Here is a 27549-nt window from a genome sequence, read left to right as displayed (position 1 = left end):
TACAATCGTACGTGTATTTTAAAACACCATCCTCATGCACGGTCACTTTTTACAAGCAGTCTTTGGCAAGGTGTGCGGCGATGCCGACCCGTCGAATTTAATGCCGGCGGCGGAGGGTCCGCGTGGGGGGGGCAGCGGGGGTGGAGGCGGGGGCGAGCCAATCCGCGAGTACTGCTCCATGATGGCGTCGTAGGCGTCGTCGCGGTGCACCATGGCTCCAAAGATCAGGGGCTGCACGCGCACGGGGCGATCACGACACACACAGCGTGTAAACTAGGGTCGTACGTACGTATGTATAACTTTTTTTCGCACCATACGTAGCCAACCGTGCTAATCAGAGGTGCGGGGGAAGGCCAATTCTAAATATGGAGTGGAAAACCAGAGGACCCGGAGAAAAATACACGTGACCATGGGGAGAGAGAGACATGCAAACTCCAAATATAATGGTGTTGTCAGGGTCGGGATCGAACCCACGATCTCCTGTATACCAGGCAAGGTAGTTCACATCTCGCCGTGATATTCATTTTTTCACGAGACGATGTCACTTTTTTACAACATAAAATTATAAAAAAGTAATTTTCATGACCTGGCGGTTAATGCCATATCACTTTCCTGTTGATATACGATTTTGTTTCGTGTTCATTACTGTGTTGTTTTTGTGCTTTGCCAAACTTCCAGTGGCAATAAAATATTACTCCCCTTCTTACCTTCACCGTATCCGGGGTCTTGATGGAGATGCCCATGCCAGCCCCAGGCAGCATAGACAGCACCTTGTACTGCACAAAGACAAAGATCTCCCTGTGTAGCCAACACAGACTGTTGGGGCAAGTGCTGATATGCACAATAACAGTGCACAAGAAGGTGATGTGACCAGCAACATGTGCAGCTGCCTTTGTATCCACAGTACTGATGTTTGCTGGGGCACAACGCAAGTTCAGATGCTACTAATGTTAGCCATGGCTGGGAATTTAATTCTGGTGGTTGGGTTTTAACCGTAGCGTTCTTCCCACCACACCACCACCCCACCAAAAGAGAAAAATCCCCCATATAGTCTTAATAGACTGTTGGGGCAAGTGCTGTTAGTGATCTCCTATGAAGAGCAGCACGGCACACGAGGGCGTGGGTGGCTAGCACCACTTCCGGCCGCCTTTGCCTCCCCAGTTGCGATGTTTACACACCGCACCAGGTAATCATTTGAGGCTGAGCCGACCTATGGGAGGACCAGGACCAGTTCGGAAATTCGTTATCGATGTTGGCCGTGAGCGGGAATCACACTCGGGTCGCCGGGTTCGTAGTGCAGCGCGTTAACCGCGACACCACCGCACCGTACCTTCTGTACTTCGGTGATGGACTTGAGGCTGATAACTTTGTTCTTTTTGGAAGATACCGACCTGGTGTTTTCAAAGCATAGGTAGCTGCAGAAGATGACACACGCAACACTGAGCTCAGATCTTGGCACACGGAACACCGTAAGCAATGGATACACAGCGACTCGTCCAGTATCACACTCGTTTATGAGAACTCCAATTAATAAAAATGAAAGCTATGCGTTTGGTTCATCCGAAATAGATGGAGAGCCACGTAGTTATAGCAGGACTCGAAGACAACTGTAACTGAGAGTTCATCTCATATAGGTAGTTCAAGGTGGGCGAAGTTGGACGAAGGTGGGTGTAGGGGGGCGTAGGGGGGCGTAGGTGGGTGCATGCGCTGCCTTACTTCGGTGTGACATAGAGGAAGCCACTGCGGATGTAGTCGGAGGAAATCCTGCGGTCTCGCTGGATCAGGCAGCACCTCCACCCGCCCTCACACACTGGGCAGTGGTGGTGGGACGGGGGGGGGGGGGCAAGGAGGAGGAAGAGAGAGGAGACACAGACACCGTCACCATCTCCACGCACCTTAACTGCTGGTGCCCGGGGAAACCGCACTTCCTGCCCAGCGGTGCACGTCGCGCCAAACCGCTCGCGCGCTCCTGTCACTCCCCGAACCCAAGCCGCGCTTTATTTGATCCACAACCCCCTGCGTCAATCTACCGCCGGACGAAGGTCTCCACCCGCGGATCCCAGCCCGGAATCCAAGACCGGCACGACTCCCACCGTGCCGAGTTCCCCCCGGCGCACGCCGAAGTCGCGTACCGGGCAGCGGGCGCTCCGAATCGGGGAGGCTGAAGACGGCGTGGAAGGAGCGACGGCGGGGGTCCGACGCCTCCTCGGCACTGCCTGAACCCAGTAGGCCCTGGGCGCTGCTGCTGCGGCCCAGGTGGCCGCCACCACCCTGCGAGTGAGGGACAAAGGGTGACGATGAGTGGGGGGGGGGACAGCTCTCGCCAAAGTGCGGCCGATTAAGAAAACGTACGCCCCACCCCCACCTCCCCCCCCCCCCGTATAGAACGACAACCACCACAATGACGACTTTAATCTGTAAGCCGCTAAATCACGTAACCCGACGTTTGGAAAGCGCCGCGTAGTTGGAAGAATACGTGTTGGACTCCGAGCAGGGGGAAAGCGAGAACTAGGGAGGGTGGATCGCACGGTCGGTCAAATCAATGCTTACTGGACATTTGTTTACCTGTCCTACACTTTGCACTCCTATCATGTTTCATATTGTTGTTGTTGTAACGTTCTGACCCCGTGCCCCTACTGGATATCTAAAAAAAGAGCTTCATAGCTCTTTGGATTCCTCCAATATGAATGAATATTCTGATTGCGAGATGAGTTTTAAGTTGAGGCTTGAAGGTGGGTTAGTGAGGAGGAGTTGGAAGAGAGCCGACGATGAGTGGGGAGTGAGTTCCGGAGGGTTGGAGGGCACGGCGACTGACCCAAGCGACCAGCAATAGTCGACCGCAGCGGACGTGGGGTGTGGAAGATGCCAAGGAGTCGGCCGAGCGAAGATAGTGATTGGGTTTGTGCGATGCACCCGCACCTCCGATTATCACGGTTGACTACGTACGGCACATACGTACAAACTATGCACCTGCTCCACATGGAAACCGTACAGTCCTACCATCGTCTCTCTCTCTTCCCAAGTTCTCATAACCATGCTCAATTCCAAAACCGTATTAACTATTATCTGTTATACCCTCAATATTGCTGTTTCTTTGCGGCTTATGGGCCTGTCCTCAGCAACTGTGATATATAAAATAACAATATTGCACATCCATATATTCACACCACATAGAAATCTTACAACAACCATCCAATATTTTTGGAAATTATACATGCGCACCATACATAGAGTCGACCTAAGGGTTGTCCAGGCCTGGTTTATAAAGTTTTCACGAATGTTGGCTGTAAGCGGGAATAGAACTCCAGCTGCCAGGTTCAAAGCGCAGTGCGCCCAACCACTACACGACAGCGACCCACACAACCGTGATCCAGAGGCAGATCCAGAAACTTCTCGAGGAGGGGGGGGGGGGCAAAATGTCAATCTTCTCAATTAGGGCCCCCTATATTAATAATTATTAAAAAAGACATGCAATGTGTTTTCTCCCCCTTGGATCTGCCACTGAATTAATCGCAACTGTGGGGGCGTCAGTTTGTGCGTGTGTGCGTGCATGCATGTGTACGTGCGTGCGCACCCTGTGCGTGCTGAGAGCGGGGCGTTCGTTGCGCTGGGCGTCCGTGGGGAGCTGCTGCCACAGGCGCCGCGCCGTGTCGTACTTGAGCCGGATGCTGGGGAAGCGGTGGAACACGGGTGCCACGAGGAATGCGCGCACGCCCAGGCCAAGCCCTGCCACGTACGGGTGCAGGCATGGAAATGAAAGCAGGTACGATGCACGCTGGCACGACGGATAGAAACACGTGGATACGACACACGGGAGCACGAGGGCAAAACGCACGTGAACTAGTGGGCACGACCAGAGGGGAACACGTGGACACGACGAGTGGGAATATATACGCGGGAAAGATGCACGGGAACACGTGGGCACAACACATGTGAAAATGAGGGCACACAGAGCACGGTCAGCTCACCACTGTGCCATCGTTCGATGTAACGTGTGGGGTTCTCGCTCATCGCACTTGCCCCAACAGGGTTGAAACAGGGGGGCCCCTACCCATCCGTGTGCGTATGTTGCGGCGTGAATTACCGAATAGGGTCCAGAGAAGGGGTGCGGGCAGGATGCTGGAGGCCACGAACGCGATCCACAGGACCCGGTAGAGTTGCCGGGTGGCCTCGAGGTCGGCCCACATGAGCAGACTAATGGAACAGACAGTGCCACGGGGTGATGGACACCGGTCACAAAATCATGGACATGACGGTCAGAGGTAACGCAGCGAGAGACACACAGAGGACAAGCGTGAGAGCGTGAAACAGGTGCTCGCGGTTTGTGCACATTGGGATATGAAGTCCGGATGCGCCGTTCATATTCACACAAACTCACTATGTGTTGTTACTGTTGTTGCTGTTGAGAATTATGGGTAAATAACATGAATAACCAGGCCTCTATCGCTTTGACAGAGTCCTCTTGCTAATGACAGCCCATTTGTCAATCCACTGCTGGATGGAGGACCTCCCCGTGCTCCAGGATAAATAAAGATTCTGAGTCTGGATCACGGCGAGAGGGAGGGGGGTTATATGACTATACTTCACCAGACTGGTCAGTGGGGGCTGGTGAAGGCGGGGGGGAAATGGACGTGGGACCATACAAGTGGAGTACAGCAATGGGTGTTTCTGAGCCGCCCTCTGCTGCCCATAACGTAGCCCCCCCCCCCCCCCCCCCGCAGCAGCCTCCAGCGACCGGGACACGGTAAGCGGTGGTGGCCCATCCCACCGCTGTACAGGCCCAACCCTGCCGAGCAGGCGCCGAGGATCCGACGAGACTAGGCCACACCATCGATCAGCACAGTGGCTACGCTCAGGTCAGCTGATTCTGGTTTACTCATCATTCCAAAGACAAGACTGTGATGATGATCGACATGAGACACGGAGCCTTCTGCGGCCGGGCTCCCCACAGTTGTGGAACCCATCAGGGATTTCGAGTCTGTCTGTCACTTTTTTAAATCACAGTCTTAAAAATCACCTATTTGTACTGCAGGATATCCCTGTAACTTAATATTTAAAAAACAATTCTGTTATCTTATTTTACTACTCTGCAATGATTATTATTATTTGCTTTCATCATAGTTCATTTTATTGGAATTTCGAGAGTCGTCACTGATATTGTTATCAGCTTTCTATCTCGCTTAGATGTATTTGTGAGTGTAGTTTTATTTTCACGTAAAGCGCTACAATATGAAAGGCGCTTCATAAAATAGAGGTTATTATTATTACTACGTATGGTTGCGAAATAATTTCAACATATACACGTACATATGGGCCTTGTCACGGCGACGTCATGCATCTAATCCGTCGACGTGATCCGAACTTACAATGGAGAGCAGCGCTAGAGTAAGACGACGCGGGGTGGGGAGGTGAGGTCACGAGTTCATGGGGGGCAGGGGGGGGGAGAGCCACTTACTTTTTAATCTTCTCTAGAATGTCAGCCACTTTGCCGAAGAGGTTCTGCACACGCACAGACGGCGTCGTGCTCAATTGCGGTGGTTGAAGCATCACCGAGAGCTGGGTCTGTTATGATGATGATCAATCGACGAAAAACTGAGCGACTGCTTGTGTGGTCCAATAATCAGGCCACTTCATAGAAGGTGGATGCCGGCCAGGGCTGGATATGGGAATAAATTACTGAGGGCGCTCATCAATGCCCCCCCAACCCTTCGCTAGATCTGGACTGCTGTACCGACTGAGACTGAACACAAGGGGTGGGAGGGTGGACATGAGCATTGACTTGTAAATTTAAATAGTTTTGCCTGTGTCAGCACATTCATTGAAAATAACAAAGCAATGTTACCTATTTGTTAAGTATATTTCTAGACCTTTTACACAATTGTATTACATATATTTTCCTCCCACGTAGCTTTCGTGAGATCCAGAGCGTGACGGATGGATACTTGAAAGTTATATAACTTATACACCTAGATTACTTGCCGATACACATTTGTCCCTGGTTTCTTCTGGGTCCAAATCATCACTGCCACCAAGTGTTCAAGATCACTCCTGCCCATTTCCACCCCTGCCGTGGACACTACCTATCTCCCGAAAGAGGGAAACTCCCTACTACAAGCCATGCCCAGCGCGACGAGATTGGTTATGATGTCGATGATGCCAACAAGCCCACCCCCACCGCCCGGCCATCAGCTCCTGTCTGGGGGCACGCGTAGGCGCAGAGTCGGTCAATTAGTATTTTAAACGATTTCGTGCTATCGGTTGTTTAGCCGAGCGATTGACTGTCGGATTGTGCTGCCATCTCTCCCACGTGTTGTCGGGTCGGACCGCGTGTTGTTCGGTGCGACGTCCGACGTTTCGCCCCGCGTGCTGGGCGCTTACAGCTTGACGACGACGACAGAAGAGATTGGTGCCAGACTGATGTGGCACTGCGTGAGCGTATTAATGCAAGACAGAGGGTAGCGGCAACAAATTACGAAATGTGTGACGGACACCTACTATAGGCTATCTGCCCATGGATCGTGGTGATGACGATGATGCTGGGGAGCTTCTTCTGAACAGAGTACAGAAGTCCCTCGGTTAACGATTTTCATCTGTTCCACGAAAACTACTGCAAACCGAAATAACTGTTAATTGAATAGAGGAATTCCATTTTTAAATAAGTACAAATCACCGAGTCTGCAAGAGAGCCGTTTCCACTGCCAAAACAGAAAACCTAATAATGTAAGCAAGTCCAGTCGAGGTCTAAACGCTCATAAATGGGCATCGCTGATTGGCTGAGGGCATGGCTCATCCCCACTTACGGGCGCTCGGATTGGCCGAAATTGGCACCCACGTGCATAATGTAATCACATTACCGTTAATCAAAATAATGTCAGTTGAAACCATGGGGATCCTATGGGAGGCATTAAACGTTAACCGCAAAAACCGTTAACCGATGGCACTATTAATCGAAGGACTGCTGCAGTGGATTTCTGAACTAATCGGATCGGCCAACTGTAAGGTGTGGGACCGTTAGGTCGTGGGCGGCGCGGGGTGCCGATGTTGCCGAGGCGACGTTCGGTCCGACGCCGGAGGTGTTACCTGCGCTCTCTGAGCGACGTCCAGGACCAGCTGGAACTTCTCCGTGACCGAGAGATCGTCCCGCGGCACCTCGGGCTGAAACACATGAGCGCAACAGACAATAATATCCCCCGTGTAAACCTTCACCAGACTCTTTGGTTCATACTCAAAGAGTATGGATTCCTGCAGTCACGAAAGCTTCAAATCAACGTTAACAGACTGTTAGGGCAAGTGCTGTTAGCGAGCACCTATTAAGGGCGGCACGGCACATCTATATTAGAATCTGTATGTAGACGTGAGGGCGTGATGTGGCCTTTGTCTCCCCAATGCTGATGTTTATACATTGCACCGGGTATGCATTGAAGGCTGAGTCGACCTACGGGTGACCCAGGACTTGTTCAGGTACCACTTGCCAACAGTGCGTGTGTCTGTCTCAGTGTCCCCATCTCCCCATCATCTCTGTGAGAAGCTGCTGGGGCTCACTTCAGGTGTCACCAGAGCGGGGACGATGCTCCAATGGATTTTCCAGCCCCTGCTTACACACACGCACAGACATGCAGACACACGCACGCACATGCACACCAGCACACAGAAGAACACGCGCACACACGAACATATGCACACCCGCACACACATGCGCACACACAGAGAAAAAATCCATTAACAAGAACAGGACACATGCGAAGGCATGGAAGCACGTTCGTGAATATGGAAATGCACGTGTGGGGAAGCGGTAGTATAGTGGTTAGTGTTCTGCGCTACTAACCGGGCCCTGGACCGCCCCAAGGTCAACTCAGCCTTAAATGGCTACCTGGTATAGTGTATCTAACACAATGTAGCGAGGCATGGTGCTGGCCACCCAAATCGCTTGTGACCCTTGAGGCCTGCATAGGTGCTCGCTAACAGCTCTTGTCCCAACATGCTGTTATGGGTAGACGTGGGTTTTTTGGCATCAGTAGCGTCGTGGTTATCGCGCTACAGTACGAACGCCGGCAATCACAGCTCAATTCCTGGCCACAGCTCACATCGGTGGTGAGTGAAATCTGACGCGATTCTGGGCCTGCCCTAGGTCGGCTCGTCATGGTGGCAAGATGGTAACTCCCTCGCCTGGTGATTCAGAAGGTCATGGGTTCGATCCCGACCCCGACGACTGTATATTTGGAGTTTGCATGTCTCTCTCCCCGTGGTGGCGTAGATTTTTCTCCAGGTCCTCCAGGTTTTTCTTCCATTTAGAAACACGCGTTTAAGGGTATTTGGCTGCTATAAATGTCCACGTGATAAGCCACTTCGTTGAGCAATCATTTGTGGCCAGGTCGTTTCCGAAAAAGAGCTATATAGCTCAGTGGGCATGACCTGGCAAAATAAAAATAGTTCATAGTCTATAGCCTCAGCCGTTAACGAGTACCTGGTGGGTTGTGTAAAACCATTACCGCCAAGAGGGGAAATGCGACCGGGCGGGAACCTGACCACACCACCCGCACCAGCCTCGCGAGGTGCTCGCTGATAGTCCTTGCCCCAACAGTCTACGTAGGTCACAAGGGGGGGATCGTTGTCTTTTGGGTTCTCACTTGGCTATGAGGTAGTTGAGTGAGAGTCGAATAATGGCGAAGAGCAGGAACATTGGCACAGCCCAGCCTTGCCACACAGCATACATGTATACCTGCAGACGTCACACACACACACACACCACGTGATCACCACATGGCACGTACTACACACACCACACATGTATACCTGTAGACGTCACACACACACACACACCACGTGATCACCACATGGCACGTACTACACACACCACACATGTATACCTGTAGACGTCACACACACACACACACCACGTGATCACCACATGGCACGTACTACACACACCACACATGTATACCTGCAGACGTCACACACACACACACCACGTGATCACCACATGGCACGTACCACACACACACACAAACCACGTGATCACCACATGGCACGTACCACACACCACACAGCATACATGTATACCTGCAGACGTCACGCACACACACACCACGTGATCACCACATGGCACGTACCACACACACCACGTGATCACCACACAGCATACATGTATACCTGCAGACGTCACACACACACCACGTGATCACCACACAGCATACATGTATACCTGCAGACGTCACACACACACCACGATCACCGCATGGCACGTACCACACACACACACCACGATCACCGCATGGCACGTACCACACACCACACAGCATACATGTATACCTGCAGATGGCACACACACACCACGTGATCACCACATGGCACGCACCACACGCACCACACACCATTCACATTGCGCGGCACATACCACACGTAAGAAAACACATTCATGATTTAGTTTTTACATACTACATATACAAAAAAACAAAGATCCCCCTGTATAGCCTTAATAGGCTGTTGGTGCAAGTGCTGTTAGCGAGCATCTGTGAAGGCCAACACAGCACACGAGCGGGTGGGTGGCCAGCACCACGCTCGGCCGCCTTTGTCTCCCCAGTGGCGATGTTTACACACTGCCCCAGGTACTCATTTGAGGCTGAGTCGACCTAGGGGAGGCCCAGGACAGATTCAGATAATCGTCACTGGTGTTGGCCGTGAGCAGGAACTAAACTCTGGTCACCAGGTTCGTAGCACAGCGCGCTAACCGCTACACCACCGCCCTCACTAAATATACACCACACACACATCATATGGCACGCACATATTACCTAGCACATACCACACACACACACGGACCACACAAGCCACATGGCACGCACACCAAACTCCAGACACTGACAGGGATAACTGTTCACCTGTAGTTAGGGTGTTGTTGTTCTCATTTTCCCGATATTGCTTTTGCTTTTATTCAGAGCACGAATGTCAGGAAGAAGTCAAAGAGAAAGGCGAAGGAATGGAGAAACGAGGGAAGGAACAGGGGCCACCGGTGCTGCTGCTGCTGTTAAAGCGAAAGAGATCGAACGGACATGGGCAGCATGCGTCAAGAGAACAGCTGACGGGACACGAAATCTACCGAGGAGCGGAGACCGAGAGTAGGGAAGAGAAGCAGTGGGAGGAGACAGCGGAAGAGACGGCAGCAGTAAGACGGCATCGCAAGAGGTCGGAGGTCGCTACTGGACAGAGCAGCTGGGGGAAGAGGAAGGAATGGGAGAGATCGGAGGACAATTTTGCAGAAAAGTGGGAAGTTACAGCTGACAACAACAACCCTTGGGTTTAGACCGAGAATGTCGAAGTGGTTACCTAGGAACACTGCACTTTACTTATCATGGGAAACGATATCAGATGGCAGTAATAACCTAAATATAGGCGTGTTAACCGAGTTTGCCGTGTGTGTACGTGCGTGTGTGTGCTCGTGTCCGGGTGTGTATTTATGGGCCAAGGAAGATAAAGAGCTCCCACATAACCACCAGCCCCTCGCCAGCCTGACTGGTGAGACAGCGGTTAGCACAGTGGGCGACAAACCACAAACCTGGCCACCCGAGTTTGATTCCCAGCCACATGGCGAACATCAGTGCCGAGTGACATCACAATGAGTCCTGGGCCTGAAATGAGTATCGGTCACCGTGCGAGTAAACATCTGCCCTGGGTGGCGTCGTTGGTGTGGTTCTATCCACACCCCCCACCCCACTTGTGCGCCGTGCCGACCTCAATGGGTGCTTATTATAGCATCGCGTGCCCCAGGAGCCTATCGAGGCTATATGGGGGATATGTATTTGTGCAAATACATGTGTGTGGGGGGGTGCACGCCCATGTTTGTGTAGGAGGCTCGTGAAGGATGCTGCTGCTTCTGGGCAGTTGGAGGCAGTCTTCCTCGAGCGACAACGGAGGGCGGCTAAAACGCGACGAGGTGGAATTGTGGGGAGCACAGGTGGTGCATCTGCCAGTCATCTCAGTCAGTCAACCCATGGCACATGGGCCTGTAGCGTGACCACCTATCAGCGAGCCCTTAACGCTTCAAGTGGCCTCCAAGTGCACATAGCCTGGTACAAGAGCTGTAGTGGGATCAGCAGCGCTTGGTGGCGAATGGCAGCTGTTGTTGTTGTGCATGTGTGCATGAGTGCACGGGAATGCATTTGTGTGTTTCTGCTTATGTGTGCGAGTGCGCGTATGTGTGCAGAAACGGTTAGCGCTCTGTGCTTCAAACCCGGCAACCCGAGTTGGATTCCTACTCATGGCCAACACCAGTGACGATTTTATTTTATCGGTCCTGGGCATCCCCTAGACTTGCTCAGCTTCAAATGAGTACCTGGTGCAGTGTGTAAAAGTAATCGCCACTAGGGATACAAAGGGCGTGGTGCTGGCCACCCACCCCCTCGTGTACCGTGCCGGTCTGCATAGGTTTTCGCTAACAGCACTTGCCCCAACAGTATGGTAAGGCTATATGGGGGATCTTTCTCTTTGTGTGCAGGAAGTGGTCATGTAGCGGTTAGTGAACCTGATAACCCGAGTTTGAATCCTGCTCACGGCCAACATCTGTGACAAATATCTGAACCCGGCCTAGCCTCTCCTAGGTCAACTCAGCCTTAATTGAGTACTTGGTGCAAAGTATAAAACTTGAGCACTGGGGAGACAAAGGCAGTCAGTCAGGCGTGGTGATGGCCACCCACGCCCTTGTGTGCCGTGACGGCCTTGTGCTCGCAAACAGCACTTGCTCAAACAGTCTGTTAAAGGCAATACGGGGGATCTTTGTCTGTGTGCTTGCACATCTGTGCGTGCGTGTACATACAACAAACGCGATGGCGGACGTGTAAATGGACTGCCACACGGAGAGTGCCTTGAGGTTGCGCATGAAGAGAGACACCGGCTTAAAACCTCGGCCTGGCACACACAAGCACACGCACGGGCACAACGAGTGAGCCGCGCTCATCTAGGCAAACACCAGCGTCTGTGAAACATAAAGCAGTGAAGATGCGTGTGTGTGTGTGCGCGAGTGGCGCTGGGGGGGAGCGGTAGTGTAGTGGTTAGCGCGCTGCGCTATGAACCCGGTGACCCGAATTCCCGCTCACGGCCAACAGCATTGCCGATTATCTTAATCGGTGCTGGACTTCCCCGAGGTCGACTCAACCTCAAATGAATACCTCGAGCGGTGTGTAAACATCGCCATTGAGGAGACAAAGGCAGCCGGGCGTGGTGCTGGCCACCCGCCCCCTCGTGTGCTGTGCTGGCCTTCCGAAGTGCTCGCTAACAGCATTTGCCCTAATAGTCTATGTCAGGTTACACGGGGGGTCTTTGTCTTTGGTGTATGCGTCTTGTGCCGAGAGGCAAAGCTACTTACGCACTCTCCGCATGTTTTCAGTGAGCCTGTGGGCGTCAAACACAACGGAGTCACCATCGAGCAATGCCACACCTCAACCACACCACCACACATGCACATGTACACGTTTGTCAATCCACTACAGGATGAGGACCTATCCACACCGCTAGGCCATACGTCACCGCGCTGGTCAGTGCAGGTACGTGAAAGTCGATAGAGTACAGCAGAACATTCCATTTTGCCCCCTCTGCCCTCTGCTGCTCACAATGCCGACTGCACCGGTTTTCTCCATGGTGGTCGCCCCTCCAAGCACTATCCAGGCTCAACTTTGCTTAGCTTCTGAAGTTCAAAAGGACTGTGGCGCGTCACGGGTGATTTGGTCAGAGGGCGCACTCTGCAACTACATCACCCTATCATCACATTGTCCCAACATTCCATTTGCACGCTGTGATGCTGACGGTGTGTTTCATTCAGAGCTCATTCATTAAGCACCCCGTGTTAGAGAACAGCCTCTGGAAAAATGCTTCATAGAACTACTTCTGAGCCCCCTTCACCCGCTCGAGGGGCCACATCTTCCCACATGCCCTCCTATGGCGATGCTCGTTGCACGGCAATGAAACTTAAGGGTTTGGTCCTCCAGAGCTGGGAATGCCGCTGCTGGTTAAAATGAAAAGCAAACTTAAAGTGAATATTCTATTTCTGCGCACGATGGCAGCAACATGTTCAGGCGCTGAATGCCAATGGAAAGCTTTACTGGGCACGAGGAGAGGCCTTCAGGAGAGAGAGAGAGAGTGTGGGTTTGCTGTTCCTCCTCTGTTGAAGTGGGGCAGACCACAGTGGGCTTACTGTGCGGGCCACAAATTGGGTTGAATGGCCACAATCACATTGCTGTGGCTTGTATTTAATTTTCCCATTCATGGAAGTGATGTGCGCATAAGGCCTGTGGTTGATTTTCTGCTGCGGTTGATGGTCACACCACCGGTGTCATCGAGGAAGAAGAATGTGAAAGCCAGGAGATGCAATGTTTGGGTCTCGAATGTGGTATCCATTCCGGACGTCCACGTCGTTCCACTCTGTTCAGTGATTATTAATGTGCTATTTCTGGTGACATGGCAGGGATCAACCAGTTAATTTTCAATCATTATTTGAATGGTAACTTTTATTTTGTAATAATGGACTGTGATAATATTTTAATTACATTTTTATAATAAAAAAATTTAAAATAAATAATAACATAATTTGCATTTATTGACGACGAGGCTGGGACAACCAATTCACTGCACTTGAAAACCCAATTAAATAATTGCATCATAAAACATACGTGTCCAATACAGGAAGTGACTAACAGTTGCTCTTCATTGGTCATAGAAAGTCAACCCTTGTTCAATCAAATAATTAATACACTCATCGATGACAGCTCCAGGTGCTGGGTGTAATATGACGTGGCAGGTTGGTGAGAGGTGGCAGCGGTGGCTTGGGGAGGCCTTCATCCAGCAGTGGATTGACCACAGCTTTTAGCACGTTTGGCTACGTATGGTGCAAAGAAGTTCAACATACATACACATGGCTGCCGATGATGATGACAAGACTTAGACAATAACTATTATCGTATTGGTCACACAGCTGAGACAATCGTTTCACTCACTACACTGGAATAAAAAAAATAAACCTGCTTCAATGACTGGTGACTGCCGAGGCTTCGGTGGCAGGATGTCAGCAGGGCTGGTGACCCGATGTGACACGGCACCGCCGAGTCACGCGGCCGCCTCGTCACGCTATCATCATCGTGACACGGCTGTCACAGTGCGCATCCTCAGCACGTCTACACTGCCACCACCGGTGACCTTCCCTACGTGATCAGATCCCCCCCCCACCCGACCCCACACACGAGAAGGAAGACACTGTCCCCTACCAATAAAATTAACCGCGCCCATCTTGTAGCTGCACGCCCGGAGCTGTGCGTCCAGAGGTTATATTTAATGCAAAATACGATGCCAAAAGACTTTTATGTCAGTCAGTGGCAGCAAAATGATGCTGCTGCTGCCGCTGCCACAGCGGTGGCCCGGTGAGCACAATGGACTTGCAATGCAGAGGTCGCCTCTTCGGATATCCCCAAGCGGGAGTGGAAACAATGGAGCAAGTTTCTGAAATTCCCCACCCCACCTCTACCCCTCGCCCCGCCATTCCCACCACTGTTCACTCAGCAGTATAAATGTGTTCAGAACGTTGAGTTACTTGGCATGTCCAGCACTTGCGATTAGCACAGTTGGCTACGTACGATGCGAAAGAACATACACACGTGGTGGGGTATCTCTACCAAGATACATCTGGCCATTGTGAAAGGGTAGGCCGCAAATACCCTCTCGAGGGCCTTCTCGAGCTCCCTCTGGTTTAGACGCCTTCCACCAGCAGCGGCGTGAGCCAGGCAATTGCAGGGCCGCACCTCTATCGTCACCGAGTGTGCGGTGACATCGCTCGAGCGCGTCTGACTAACGCAGCACCCTGTGGCGCGCGACTACGACGACGGATTTGTCGGTGCCTCACTTCACCGCGCCGTGTTCCCGCGCTGCTCGGCGAATGCACCCGATTCTCGTCAAGACGTCCGAAGCCAAGCAGGTACCACGGGCCTGGCAAGTACGAGGAAGCGGGGGGGGGGGGGGTGGAGAACACGGTTGACCTGCGTCCGCTGAGTGGCTCGTCGGGCTCCGGGGCCGGGGGGTCCGGGTTGGCGCCCAGCTCCGACGAGAGGGCCGTCAGCGCACGGCGCCAGCGCAGCCGGGCCGGGCCCAGGAACCCCCGCGGTGGAGACGCCGAATTTGCTGCTCGTACGCACGGGGTGGGGGGAGGGGGCAGAGAGGGAGGCAGCCGGAACACCAGGCCACATTTACCTCAACCACACCATGGGAAAATGAAACCTTGCAGACCAAGCCACACCGCAGGAAGCCACGGAGGACCGCAACACAGCGGGGTGGCCAGGAGTGGCGTGGTGTTGAGCAGTGTTGGGAGGGGTGGTGTGGTGAGGCATGGTGTGGCTGTTGAGCAGTGTGGCGCGGAGTGGCGTGGAGAGCAGCGGGGAGGTGGTGAGCAGCGGTCTGGTGGTGCATAGCGGCGAGGCGGTGAGGAGTGGTGACGTGGCGAGGAGCAGTCGGTCTGGTACCGAGCAGCAGTGAGGTGGTGAGCAGCGACTGAGGCTTCACCTGAGTCTCTGGAGTCCTCTGCCAGTGGAGGCGCCGGTATTGCGCTGCCTGCGTCTGAAGCCCTGAAGCGTGGACACAGAGACACATGGAGTCAAACGGAGACACGCGGAGTCACACGGAGACACACGCAGTCACACAGAGCTAGGCGGAAACACACGGAGTCACACGGAGACACACGCAGTCACACAGAGCTAGACGGAGACACACGGAAACACACGCAGTCACACAGAGCTAGACGGAAACACATGGAGACACACGCGGTATGCCCTGATGGGCTTTCGTACAGGGGTCCCCAGCAGGGGTCTCATGTAGGGCCCCCCTTAAAAGGGGCTCTCTGGAAGAGTCCCTGGTGCGAGTGGGGTCTCTCACCCCCCCGACCCCCGTGTAGGGGTGCCTGGTGTGAGTGGGGTCTCTCACCCCCCCTACCCCCGTGTAGGGGTCCCTGGTGTGAGTGGGGTCTCTCACCCCCCCTACCCCCGTGTAGGGGTCCCTGGTGTGAGTGGGGTCTCTCATCCCCCCGACCCCCGTGTAGGGGTCCCTGGTGTGAGTGAGGTCTCTCACCCCACCGTGGCGGTGGTGGCGGTGGTGGCGGTAGTGGCGGTGGTGGGGGTGGCGGCCGCGTTCTCGTCGCGCAGCCTCTGGAGCTCGCGCTCGGCCTCGCGGCGCCGCTCCTTCTCCTTCTCCAGCTTCGCCTCCAGCCCCGAGTCGCCACGTAGACGCTGCAGCTCCTCCTCTGCGCGGGAGACACGAGCGGGCGCTGCCAACCGTCGCCCGAGCTCTGCGGCCGGATATGTTTGAGATGTTTTGCCGACTCCATTTCTATGTATGTGTGATGAACTTCTTTCGCACCGTACGTAGCCAACCGCACTGAACGAAAGTGAGAATTAATGAGTGTTGAACGTTGCCACAAATTCTTCTTCTTCTTGCTTCTCTTACACATATTATTAAGTGGATCCGTGCGGAACAATCGTGCCGGTTTTCGGCAAACTAGCCGTGTACATTTACAGTGCCGCAATTATACAACTGCATCAAACGCACGTACGCATGCATGCACGTACGCATGCTTGCACGTACGCAGTGGTGATGGTTACACACCGCACCAGGTGCTCATATAAAGCCGAATCGACCTAGGGGAGGCCTAGGACCTGTTCCAATATTCGTCACCGACGATGGCCGTGAACGACAATCGGAAACTCGGGTCGCCAGGTTCGTAGCGCAGCACACCAACCGCTGCGCCACCACTCCCCGGTCTCGTGAGCGCACACGACCGAGCGGCAGCAGCTCACGAGTCCACGCGCACGTCCGCTGGCACGTCGATCCGAGTCGTCGTCACGCATCAGCGAACGCGTGGCACATGCCACGCAGCCGCCCCACGCCGCACCCACGCGCCCGCGTGCATCGCGTGGGCGGTGCCGGGACTCACGCAGGTAGTATTTCTCCAGAAGAGCAATCTCGAGGTGACCTTTGACTTCGGACAGCTTGTCGTTGTCCAGCTGCTCGCCCTGTGAAGTGCCGAGTGTCTCCTGCACCATCAGCAACCACACGTAGCCGCGCGTGCGTTAAACCCTCAAAGAGATAAAGGTCTCCCCTTATAGCCTTAAGGCTCACTGGGGCGAGTGCTGTTAGCGAGCGCTTTATGAAGGCTGGAATGGCTCGTGAATTGGCCACTGTCGCGAGAGTTGTGTCCGGCCAGCTTCGTCTCTCTCCCCGGCACTGATGTTTACACATCACACTAGGTACTCATTTAAGGCTGAGTCGACCTTGGGAAAGGCCAGGACCGGTTCAGTTATCACTATCCAGACACTGAGCTAAGCATTGCACCACCACTCCACCACATTAAACCCTGCCACACCTGGCTATTACATCCTGACAGTCGCATGTAAGAATAATAATACTGTTTAAATTTACATATACTGTAACATCGTCATTCACGCAAATCGCCTATAAAAACGCACAATTAGAATTTGTAATGCAGCAGACTTTCGCACAGAGACGCAGGGGAAACCAACAGACAAGAAAGCGCTCGAGAAGGCATCCGGAACCGGCGTATATATTGGCATGTTTAGCAAAATTATTCAGTGGACTCGTGTGAACAATCACATGTGCTCGGCAAGTGATTTTTTTTAGTTTACAGTGCCACAAATTTATAGCTCCATCGTTGCAAGCTAACGTCGTCAAGGCTTTTCAACGATTGTAGAACAAATACACCGAGTGCATGTTTTATTGAGGGGGAGAAATGATGCAGCTTCGCCTCTCGGTATTGATCACCGTTACAAATCACTCCATCGGGATCACACGCAGCATCAATCATCGCACACCCTACTGGCAGACGAACGCCAGCTCGCAGGCCAGGTGCCGAGTCACCTTGTGCCACACACGGACAGCTGCCACTGGGGGTCCCCTTGGCTATACTACGCAGAAGCAATCATCGCCCCCTTCCGGCAGACGGATCCCTGCTGGCAGACCAGGTGCCCAGTCATCTTATGCCGCACAGGGACAGCTGCCACTGTGGGGGGGGGGGGGGGGGGATGGCCTCTGAAATGTGTTTGAGATGGGATACGACGAGGTGAGGCGAAGCGCTCTGTGACATCCCGGAGGGTGATGAGGGCGGCCCTATCGAACGCGAATCACCGTCACCGTCGCCACCACCGTCCGCCCCCGCCGCTACTCTATCGATCGGCGCGCGTACCGTTCGCCCCGGCTCTTCGTCCTGCTCCATGTGCAGGAGGTCGGGCGTGCTGCGCGACACCCTGGAGAGCTGCGCAGGAAGGGCGCCGGCCAGGGCGGCGGCACCGGCGGCGGCGCCGGCCACGGCAGCGGAGTTGGCCGACTTTGCGAGGAGCAGCGGGGGGGACGGAGGAGGCTGGGGAGGGGGTCCGTCCTCGCCAGGGCCCAGCTCGTTGTCGGACGCGTACGGGGAGTCGAACAGAACCCCCTGGGGCGCCGACTGCCCCGAGCGGAAGCCCATTTTCTCCCGGAGTCGGCGGCGCATGGTGCTCAGTCGGCTCCTGTGGCCCGGGGGATGAGGATCAGTTGGGGGGTCGAAGGTGAACGGGCGAACGAGTACAGATTCTGTGTTGATATAAATACAGTGAGGAGATGGCAACTGGCCCAAATCTATAAAGCATCACGCACCCGGAGACGCGCACGGCCCTGCCAACACTCGGCGCCACAATCAACACCACTCACACGTCACACACAGCACGGCACCACTAAGTGCTCACACGCACACACTGACACAAGACACAGATCTCCTGTATAGCCTTTCACACACTGTGGGGGCAAGTGCTGTTAGCGAGCACGGCACTCGAGGGAGTGGGTAGCTAGTACCACGCCCTGTCGCCTTTGTCTCCCCAGTGCCAATCGTTTACACACAACACCAGCTACTCATTTAAGGCTGAGTCGACCTAGTGGAGGCCCAGGACCAGTTCAGATATTCGTCACCGATGTTGCAAACTCAGATCGCCGTGTTCGTAGCGCAGCGCTCTAAACACTGTGCCACCGCTCCCCAAACATCTGTCGACACTACCGCACACCTACCACACACACTCACTCACACTTAGACCGCATGCCTTACCACACACCTATCGCACTCGGACCAACAGCCCTACCTGCTCACACACACGCACTTACCTACCACAGCACACATTCACACCGTGATCCGCGCACCCACCTATTCATAGCCACGCTGCAACACACCTACCCACCGACCTGCGAGAGCCCGTGCTTGTATCCCGGGGGTGGCTGGAATCCGGTCGGGCCGGCCACACCCGGCGCGCCTCGTCCAGGCGCGCGTCTGCATCCAGTGCGCGCTGCGGGGAGGGGAGGCGGGTGATGCGGAGGCGGCACGGTTAACCCGGTTATATTTATCCCAGCCCCAAATATCCAGCAACATCACGGCCACGATGTCGGTTCTCGCAGCCTCTGCAGACATCCCCGAGACGCCGACGCTGGGACACCGATTCTGGGGCCGCTGGCATTGGGGGTACCAACGCTGGGGCACCGACTCCCTTTGTACGGCTTTTTTGGAACAGCAGCAAATTTTATAAATGCATGTCTGGGTTCTTCAGCGAATCGATTGGGTGCGTCGTAAGTTGATGGTCGAATCGTATTAGTGCTGACACTGAGACAATTACATTCACAACAGGGCTGTGAGGTGGCCAGCAGATGGCTGTGTGGCGGTGGACTACTGAATCCATCTGTATGGAACATTCAGTGTTCCCTTTGTAGACGTGGTGGCTATTCTCCGGCTTATTCCAGTTTCCTGCCACGTGAAGCCAAACTCTCATCGATGAATTTCATGGCTAAACATCGCAATGTCGCAGCACCCTCCCTGAGAAATAGTCTTGACACTCAAACACTTTGCAGCTTTAATAACGCACATTCTTCATCTATCCCATCAGCTTATTGGCAACGATTGGGTGTCGAATTATTTCCACATTGGGTCTCTTTTTTCTTCAACCGGCATTCCCGATTCACTGAATCTCACATCTTTCTCTTATAGTTTTCTTTTGCCCGCTGCACCTACCCCCTCCAGCTTTTCTATCTTTTTGTGGATCACACAAATGTTGAAAAACCTCCTTCCCGTGGCCATCGAGGTCGCAATGCCCTGGCTTGTCAGGAAAAGGAGGACAGCAAGTGGATTAATCTGTGTTGCCTCCCCCAGGCACGCATGGGTTTGAACTCCGGTTTCCTCCCACAGATATCAACACTCGTTATCGGAGTTGGCCAAATATCTCAGATGAGGGCCACAGAGCTTGGTCAATTATTTTCGCCAACAGATTCTGGCTGCCTTCCAACTCCTGGGTGGTTTCCTGCGCCTGTGAATCTCACGAAAAACTGAACACTTTAAAAAAAGCTTCGTGCGTTTATTTATTTCTGGACAAAATTCCCTCTGGAGTGGAGACCGAGAGACGATCAAAGAGATGCAGAGATGGGGCAAGAAACGGAGGCAGCGAAACGGCATCACAGATTTCTGTGGCCACTACAGGGGCAACTGGGGTCAGTCAGGAAGGGAGTTGCTGGCTGATAGCCACAACAACAACAGCGACTTTTAACAGTTCCTAGAATCTGCCTTGCCCACTACGATCTCTCCCTCTCGCTCTCTCTGGGACTGGGGGCACTGCAAGACACCGACGTGAGCCTTGCTGTGAATTGAGAAATCACTAAGATGCCCTCAAAACTCCCGTATAGCCTTGAGCGGACCGTCTGGGCAAGTGCTGTTTGCGAGCACCTATGAAGAGTGGTACGGCACACGAAGGAGGTGGGTGACAAGCACCACGCCCGACCGCCTTTGTCTACCTAGTGGCAATTTTATATATTGAACCAGGTCCTAATTTGAGGCTGAGCCGACCTAGGCGAGGCCCAGGACCGGGTTCAGATATTCGCCACTGTTCTTGGCCATGAGCGGGAATCGAACTTGGGTCACCAGGTTCGTAGCGCAGTGCGCTGACCACTGCACCACCGCTCCCTACAAACTCCCTCCCAACAACAACAACAATCGCCGTTCACCATGGCACTTGTGCCATTCTAGGTGCACTTTGAGGCATCATTACAACCGTCTGGTCTACAGGACGGGTCCCGTTGGAAACTCCCTCCCACACACTCACCCAGAGACCTTTTTCTAACCTGGGCGTGATCTGTTTTGCAGTGTGTGGGTGTTTATGGAATCTGTGAGTGCATGTGTGTGCGTATCCATAACCGTGTGAGTCAGTCCCTGTGCTTTTGTAATCTGCATGTGTCCGGTTGTGTACTGGATATCTGCGATTTGTTTTGTACGTGTGTGATTGTCTTTGTGTGTATCAGTCCTTCTGGTCTAACTCTATGTAAATATATGATTGCGTGTAGAGGTCTACTTTTATGTGTGTTAATGTATAACCTGCGTGTGTGTTAGTGTCTTGTTTTATATCGGTGTGTGCGGTAATGTCTAATTATTAGTAAATGTCCTCGCCGATCTTAGCCCTTCCCTAGTGTCAGCTGAGACTTAAATAAGTACCAAGTCGCTGTCTCTAAAAAAAAATCATCACTGGGGGAGACAAAGACGACCGAGCCTGGGGCTCGCCACAATACCGATAACCCCACTTGCCCAAATGATCCGCTGAAGGGCAAGTCCCCTCTGTGTTTGTGGACGTACATGCTGCTTGCCCAGGGTGCATTGGGAGACTGCTGGATGCGAGGTGGTCGCCATCCAAGAACTATCCAGGCTCGGACCTGTTGAGCTTCCGGGAACTGGGCACATTCCGGATGTGCTGGTCATGCCTGGCCAACTCGGTAGGCATTCGGCGCAAACCTGCGGTTTTTGAAGTTGACATTGTCCCAACAATGTCAACTTGTACAGCACGTGTTCATCACGACCAACACAGGGGATCAGCACAAACACACGTTCATTTCCCACGCGGTGACTTTGGGTTTAACCAAAAAAACAAAGATTCCCCCGTGTAGCCTTAATAGACTGTTGAGGCAAGTGCTGGTAGCGGCACCTATGAAGGCTGGCACGGCAAACGAGGGGGTGGGTGGTCAGCACCATGCCCGCGCCGCCTTTTTCTCCGCACCAAGTACTCATTTGAGGCCGAATCGACCTAGGGGAGGCCCAAAACCGGCTCAGATAATTGTCACTGATGTTGGCAGCTGTGAGCGGGAATCGAACTCGGGTCGCCGGGTTTGGAGCGCAGCACACAGAGAGGCACAGAAATTAAGAAGAGCCATTGTCCAACACGTCGCCTTTTATAACACTTGTACAGTGTTACTAGTTCCTGTTGCTATGTGTATAGGACGTGTACATTCTGAAAAAACACAGGGGGGGGTCACCACAAACACACGTTAAATGTCCCACACAGACACGCGCACTCTTTAGACAAACCACGAACGCTTGAATAGAGCGGCAAGTGGGTTAGCCCGAAAATCCATAACACAGGTTTTTTTTGGTTAGATCGCGTAAATATATGTGTCATTTTCACCCGCCACCATCTGACACAGCCGACTAGTAAGGGTTGACGTTTCGGCAGTAATTACAACTAGCTTCATCAGGCAACAGCCAGATTTGTGGAAAAAACCTCCTGTTTTCTCCTGACTGGCGAAACGTCGTACTCAGATTGTAAATGTTGTGGCTTGGCTCTCCACCACACCGGTGTGCTGTACTAGTAACGAATTGTCATGTTTTCTTTACGTGACAAATTATACTAATTGGCTGTGTCAGGTGGTGGCGGGTGAAAATTACACATTTATATATTTACACGATCTAACCCTCCAAAAAAAAACCTCTTATCATGGATGATATTGGTCGAGAAAGCCTCCTAGTCGGTGTGAAGCTAGCCCGGCAATGTTTACAGGAACTGGTCCCTCTTTATCCACCAACGTGGAGGTCCCTCGGATCTCCGGACCGCCTTCCTCGAATGATTCTTGAGGTCCAGGCTCTGTTCTTCGGCTGGTCGGGCTTTCGCCAGCACCTTGCAGCTCACAAGCTCAGAAAACATCGCTTTGCCTGTGCTAATAAGACAATCGGAGTCGTGAGCTACATTTGAATTTTGTTCTGGAAACTCTTTAAACTGGACTTTACCCCCCTTAGTTCCGTTTCGCCCTGCAGGCCCTGTGTATTTACTGCATTACATGCACGGTGGCGCATCGACGAATCTACCGAAGAAATTGCGCCTTGCAAGCGTTGATGGTTATTCCTCTTGATACGACAACGCCACGGGCGCTGTGCGAGGCTGAGGAGTGAATGAGGAGGTTTCGTGGCCATGCGCGCTCAGATGGGCCCTCTGGTCAAAGTCACAAAAAGTCAAAACTACAGAAAACTGGCGACTGGTTTGCTGACCGCCCCACTCATTCACAGCAGACGCTCGGGGCAATGGTATGCAGGCAAACACACAGTCACTGTGCTCAACCATCAGCGTGTCTGTCTGCGTGTGTGCGTGTCTGGGTGTGTGTCTGTCTGTGTGCGTGTCTGGGTGTCTGTCTGTGTGCGTGTGTGTCTGTGTGCGTGTCTGTCTGTGTGCGTGTGTGTCTGTGTGCGTGTCTGGGTGTGTGTCTGTGTGCGTGTGTGTCTGTGTGCGTGTCTGTCTGTGTGCGTGTCTGTCTGTGTGTCTGTGTGCGTGTCTGTCTGTGTGCGTGTCTGTCTGTGTGCGTGTGTGTGTGCGTGTGTGTCTGTGTGCGTGTGTGTCTGTGTGCGTGTCTGTCTGTGTGCGTGTCTGGGTGTGTGTCTGTGTGCGTGTCTGTCTGTGTGCGTGTCTGGGTGTGTGTCTGTGTGCGTGTGTGTGTGCGTGTGTGTCTGTGTGCGTGTGTGTCTGTGTGCGTGTCTGTCTGTGTGCGTGTCTGGGTGTGTGCGTGTCTGGGTGTGTGCGTGTCTGGGTGTGTGCGTGTCTGGGTGAGTGCGTGTCTGTCTGTGTGCGTGTCTGGGTGTGTGCGTGTCTGGGTGTGTGCGTGTCTGTGTGCGTGTCTTTCTGTGTGCGTGTCTGTCTGTGTGCGTGTCTGTCTGTGTGCGTGTCTGGGTGTGTGCGTGTCTGGGTGTGTGCGTGTCTGTCTGTGTGCGTGTCTTTCTGTGTGCGTGTCTGTCTGTGTGCGTGTCTGTCTGTGTGCGTGTCTGTCTGCGTGCGTGTCTGTGTGCGTGTCTGTCTGTGTGCGTGTCTTTCTGCGTGCGTGTCTGTCTGCGTGCGTGTCTGTCTGCGTGCGTGTCTGTCTGCGTGCGTGTCTGTCTGCGTGTGTGTCTGTCTGTGTGCGTGTCTGTGTGCGTGTCTGGGTGTGCGTGTCTGGGTGTGTGTGTGTCTGGGTGTGTGTCTGTGTGCGTGTCTGGGTGTGTGTGTCTGGGTGTGTGTCTGTGTGCGTGTCTGTGTGCGTGCGTGTGTGTCTGTCTGTGTGTCTGTGTGTGTCTGTGTGCGTGTGTGTAGCGGTTAGCGCGCTGCGCTATGAACCCGGCGACCCGAGTTCGATTCCCGCTCACGGCCAACACCAGTGACGATTATCTGAACCGGTCCCGGGCCTCCCCTAGGTCGACTCAGCCTAAAATGAGTACCTAGTGCGATGTGTAAACATCGCCACTAGGGAGACAAAGGCGGTCGGGCGTGGTGCTGGCCACCCACCCCCTCGCATGCCGTTCCGGCCTTCATAGGTGCTCTCTAACAGCACTTGCCCCTACAGTCTGTTAAGGCTACACGGGGATCTTTATCTTTGTGTCTGGGTGTGTGTGTGTCTGTCTGGGTGTGTGTGTCTGGGTGTGTGTGTGTCTGTCTGGGTGTGTCTCTCCGTCTCCGTGTTCACCTGATCCTGTGTCGCTGTTCACCGTCTCTCTGTCTCTGTGTCTCACTGTCTTGGCCCCCGTGTCCCTCTGTTCCTGGTGTTTGTGTGTGTGTCTGTGTTTCATGTCCGTCTGTCCCTGGTGTCTCTCTGGTCCTGGTGTCTTTCTGTCCTCGTGTCCCTCTGTTCTTGGTGTTTGTGTGTCTGTATCCCCGTGTCCCTCTGTCCCCGTGTCTCTGTGTGTGTCTGTGTCCCCGTGTCTCTGTGTGCGTCTGTGTCCCCGTGTCTCTGTGTGTGTCTGTGTCCCCGTGTCTCTGTGTGTGTCTGTGTCCCCGTGTCTCTGTGTGTGTCTGTGTCCCCGTGTCTCTGTGTGTGTCTATATCCCCGTGTCCCTCTGTTCCTGGTGTTTGTGTGTGTGTCTGTGTCCCTGTGTGTCTGTATTTCATGTCCGTCTGTCCCTGGTGTATCTCTGGTCCTGGTGTCTTTCTGTCCTCGTGTCCCTCTGTTCTTGGTGTTTGTGTGTCTATATCCCCGTGTCCCTCTGTCCCCGTGTCTCTGTGTGTGTCTGTGTCCCCGTGTCTATGTGTGTGTCTGTGTTCCCGTGTCTCTGTGTGTGTCTGTGTCCCCGTGTCTATGTGTGTGTCTGTGTTCCCGTGTCTCTGTGTGTGTCTGTGTCCCCGTGTCCCCGTGTGTGTCTGTGTCCCCGTGTCTCTGTGTGTGTCTGTCTCCCCGTGTCCCTCTGTCCCCGTGTCTCTGTGTGTGTCTGTGTCCCCGTGTCTATGTGTGTGTCTGTGTTCCCGTGTCTCTGTGTGTGTCTGTGTCCCCGTGTGTGTCTGTGTCCCCGTGTCTCTGTGTGTGTCTGTGTCCCCGTGTCCCTCTGTCCCCGTGTCTCTGTCTCCCCGTGTCTCTGTGTGTGTCTGTGTGTGTCTGTGTCCCCGTGTCTCTGTGTGTGTCTGTGTCCCCGTGTCTCTGTGTGTGTCTGTGTCCCCGTGTCTCTGTGTGTGTCTGTCTCCCCGTGTCTCTGTGTGTGTCTGTGTCCCCGTGTCTCTGTGTGTGTCTGTGTCCCCGTGTCCCTCTGTCCCCGTGTCTCTGTCTCCCCGTGTCTCTGTGTGTGTCTGTGTCCCCGTGTCCCTCTGTCCCCGTGTGTGTCTGTGTCCCCGTGTCTCTCTCTGTCCCTGGCCTCCCTCTCTCCTTCTGTCCCCGGACCCGTCTCTCTGCTGTCCGTCCCTTCGTGTCCCTTCGTCTCCTATCCACCCCACAAGCCTGTCCCACTCCCCCCACTCCGTGTCCCTCCGTCTTCTATCCACCCCACAACCCTGTCCCCCCCCCCCCCCCTGCGTGTCCCTGCGATGTCTCGGTTTGAAGGTCCCGCCACGACGAGGGTGTCCCGCACCCACCTTGCAATCTCTCCTCGCTCTCTCGTCGCCTTCCTCCTCCTCCTCTTCTCGCTCTGATACAATCGCTGCTCTCAACTCTTCTCTCAAGCGTCGTGTGACACCACCCCGGGCCGCTGTGTCGCTGTCACTGCTTCCTCCTCCTTGATGGCTGCTGCTGCTTCGCTGATGTGTGGTGGTGTTGTTGTTGTTAATCCGTCGAGTCGATGTCGCGCTGCTGCTCGGGGTGGGAGGAGGCAGCGGAGGAGGGAGGGAGGAGGGACGGGGCGTGGGGACGGGCACATTGGGGATCGATAACTCGTGCAGGGGAGCGGTGGGGCGGTCTAAATCAGGGAGCAGGGAGGGACAGAGCGGAGTTGAGGGGCCGTCCATAAATGACGTCACGCACCTGGGGGGGGGGGGGGTGGTGGTCAGACATTTGTGACGATGTGTGACAGGTTTGAGAAATGTGACGTCACATGAACATCAAAATGCGCAACTTTAAATAAATATAGAATTCATCTTCTTGGTTCTTTCGGTAAAGTCACGTAGAAGGGAAGTAATAAAATAATAAAAATAAAACATAATAAAATAATTCTCACGACGTTTCGGCCACAACACAAGCAGCCGTCCTCAGGTGAAGGCCAGGTCTACGTGACTTTACCCAAAGAAGCAAGAAGATGAATCCCTGCAGTCACGAAAGCTTTAAATCGAAATATAGAATTGTTATAACACCACTCCTACAACGTCAGAGTGCATTAAATACGCACTACAATGACAATAGTTTAAAGCGATTTGAAGCATGCTTTATTTTCAAAATGGAAATATGGTTTTGGGGGGGGGGGGGGCAGAGCTTTGTGACGTCATATTTGAGGGGGGGTCTGACTTTTTGTGACGCCGTGTGACGAGGGGGGGGGGGGGGGGTCAAAAATCGTCCAAAATCGCGTGACGTCATTTATGGGCGGCGGGGGGGGGGTCAAGCAGAACAGGTGTAGCAGAGAGGTGCAACTGGGAATTGAGGACACTGGGAGTAGAAGTGTGGGGGGGGGGGGTAACTCTCTAGATTCTGGGGGGGGGGGGGGGGGAGTAGAGAACAAAGGGGATCACCGAATGTCAGTGGGGGGGGGCAGAGGGAGCGGGTCAAGAACAATGGGGGGAGCAGAGGGGGGCATCAGGTCGTGCGGGAGCGTGGAAGGGATCAGAGAGAGTAGGGAGGGGTGCGGGGGGGGGAACAGGAGTCTCGTGGTGGGAGAGGACCTGTGGGGGCGGGGAGTTTGAGAGCTGGGAGCTGCCCTTGCCCGGCTCCTGCTTCCTGTAAGAGCGCCCCCTCGTGGAGGACCCCCGCACCTGGCCCCCGTGCCCCCCCCCACTCCGTGCCTGCCCCCCCCATGCCTGCCCCCCCCCCATGCCTGCC

The 27549-nt window shown here is 53.8% G+C and overlaps 1 protein-coding gene across 1 annotated transcript; it reads right to left on the bottom strand.

Annotated features, from left to right (window-relative positions):
* On the bottom strand, window positions 1–26445 carry GRAMD4 (GRAM domain containing 4). Its single transcript, XM_061552040.1, has 20 exons — window positions 26160–26445; window positions 19246–19346; window positions 18224–18542; window positions 16958–17057; window positions 16096–16267; window positions 15535–15596; window positions 15015–15156; window positions 12359–12384; window positions 11810–11901; window positions 8628–8719; window positions 7543–7591; window positions 7081–7155; window positions 5456–5499; window positions 4085–4194; window positions 3575–3726; window positions 2133–2271; window positions 1717–1810; window positions 1331–1415; window positions 708–776; window positions 1–231 (listed from the first exon to the last, which is right to left on the bottom strand). The coding sequence occupies exons 3-20, from the start codon at window positions 18524–18526 to the stop codon at window positions 43–45; spliced, it is 1995 nt and encodes a 664-aa protein (XP_061408024.1). The 5' UTR covers window positions 18527–18542; window positions 19246–19346; window positions 26160–26445; the 3' UTR covers window positions 1–42.
* Between the last annotated feature and the right edge of the window lie 1104 nt (window positions 26446–27549).

This window comes from Lethenteron reissneri, chromosome 15, assembly GCF_015708825.2.
Source record: "Lethenteron reissneri isolate LAM-NWPU_2019-01 chromosome 15, ASM1570882v1, whole genome shotgun sequence".
Lineage (NCBI taxonomy): Eukaryota > Metazoa > Chordata > Hyperoartia > Petromyzontiformes > Petromyzontidae > Lethenteron > Lethenteron reissneri.
Note: the sequence above shows the minus strand (reverse complement) of the source record. Positions and strands in the feature narration are given on the sequence as shown.

What these genes read in the sequence shown, in the direction of transcription:
- GRAMD4 (XM_061552040.1), bottom strand. Translation starts at nt 18,526, where the DNA reads ATGCGCCGCCGACTCCGGGAGAAAATGGGCTTCCGCTCGGGGCAGTCG. An exon ending in TCTGGAGAAATACTACCTGC is followed by an intron (nt 16,268 to 16,957) that starts GTGAGTCCCGGC and finishes TCTCCCGCGCAG; the next exon opens with AGGAGGAGCTGCAGCGTCTA. An exon ending in CTCAACTACCTCATAGCCAA is followed by an intron (nt 7,592 to 8,627) that starts GTGAGAACCCAA and finishes GTGTGTAAGCAG; the next exon opens with GGGCTGGAAAATCCATTGGA.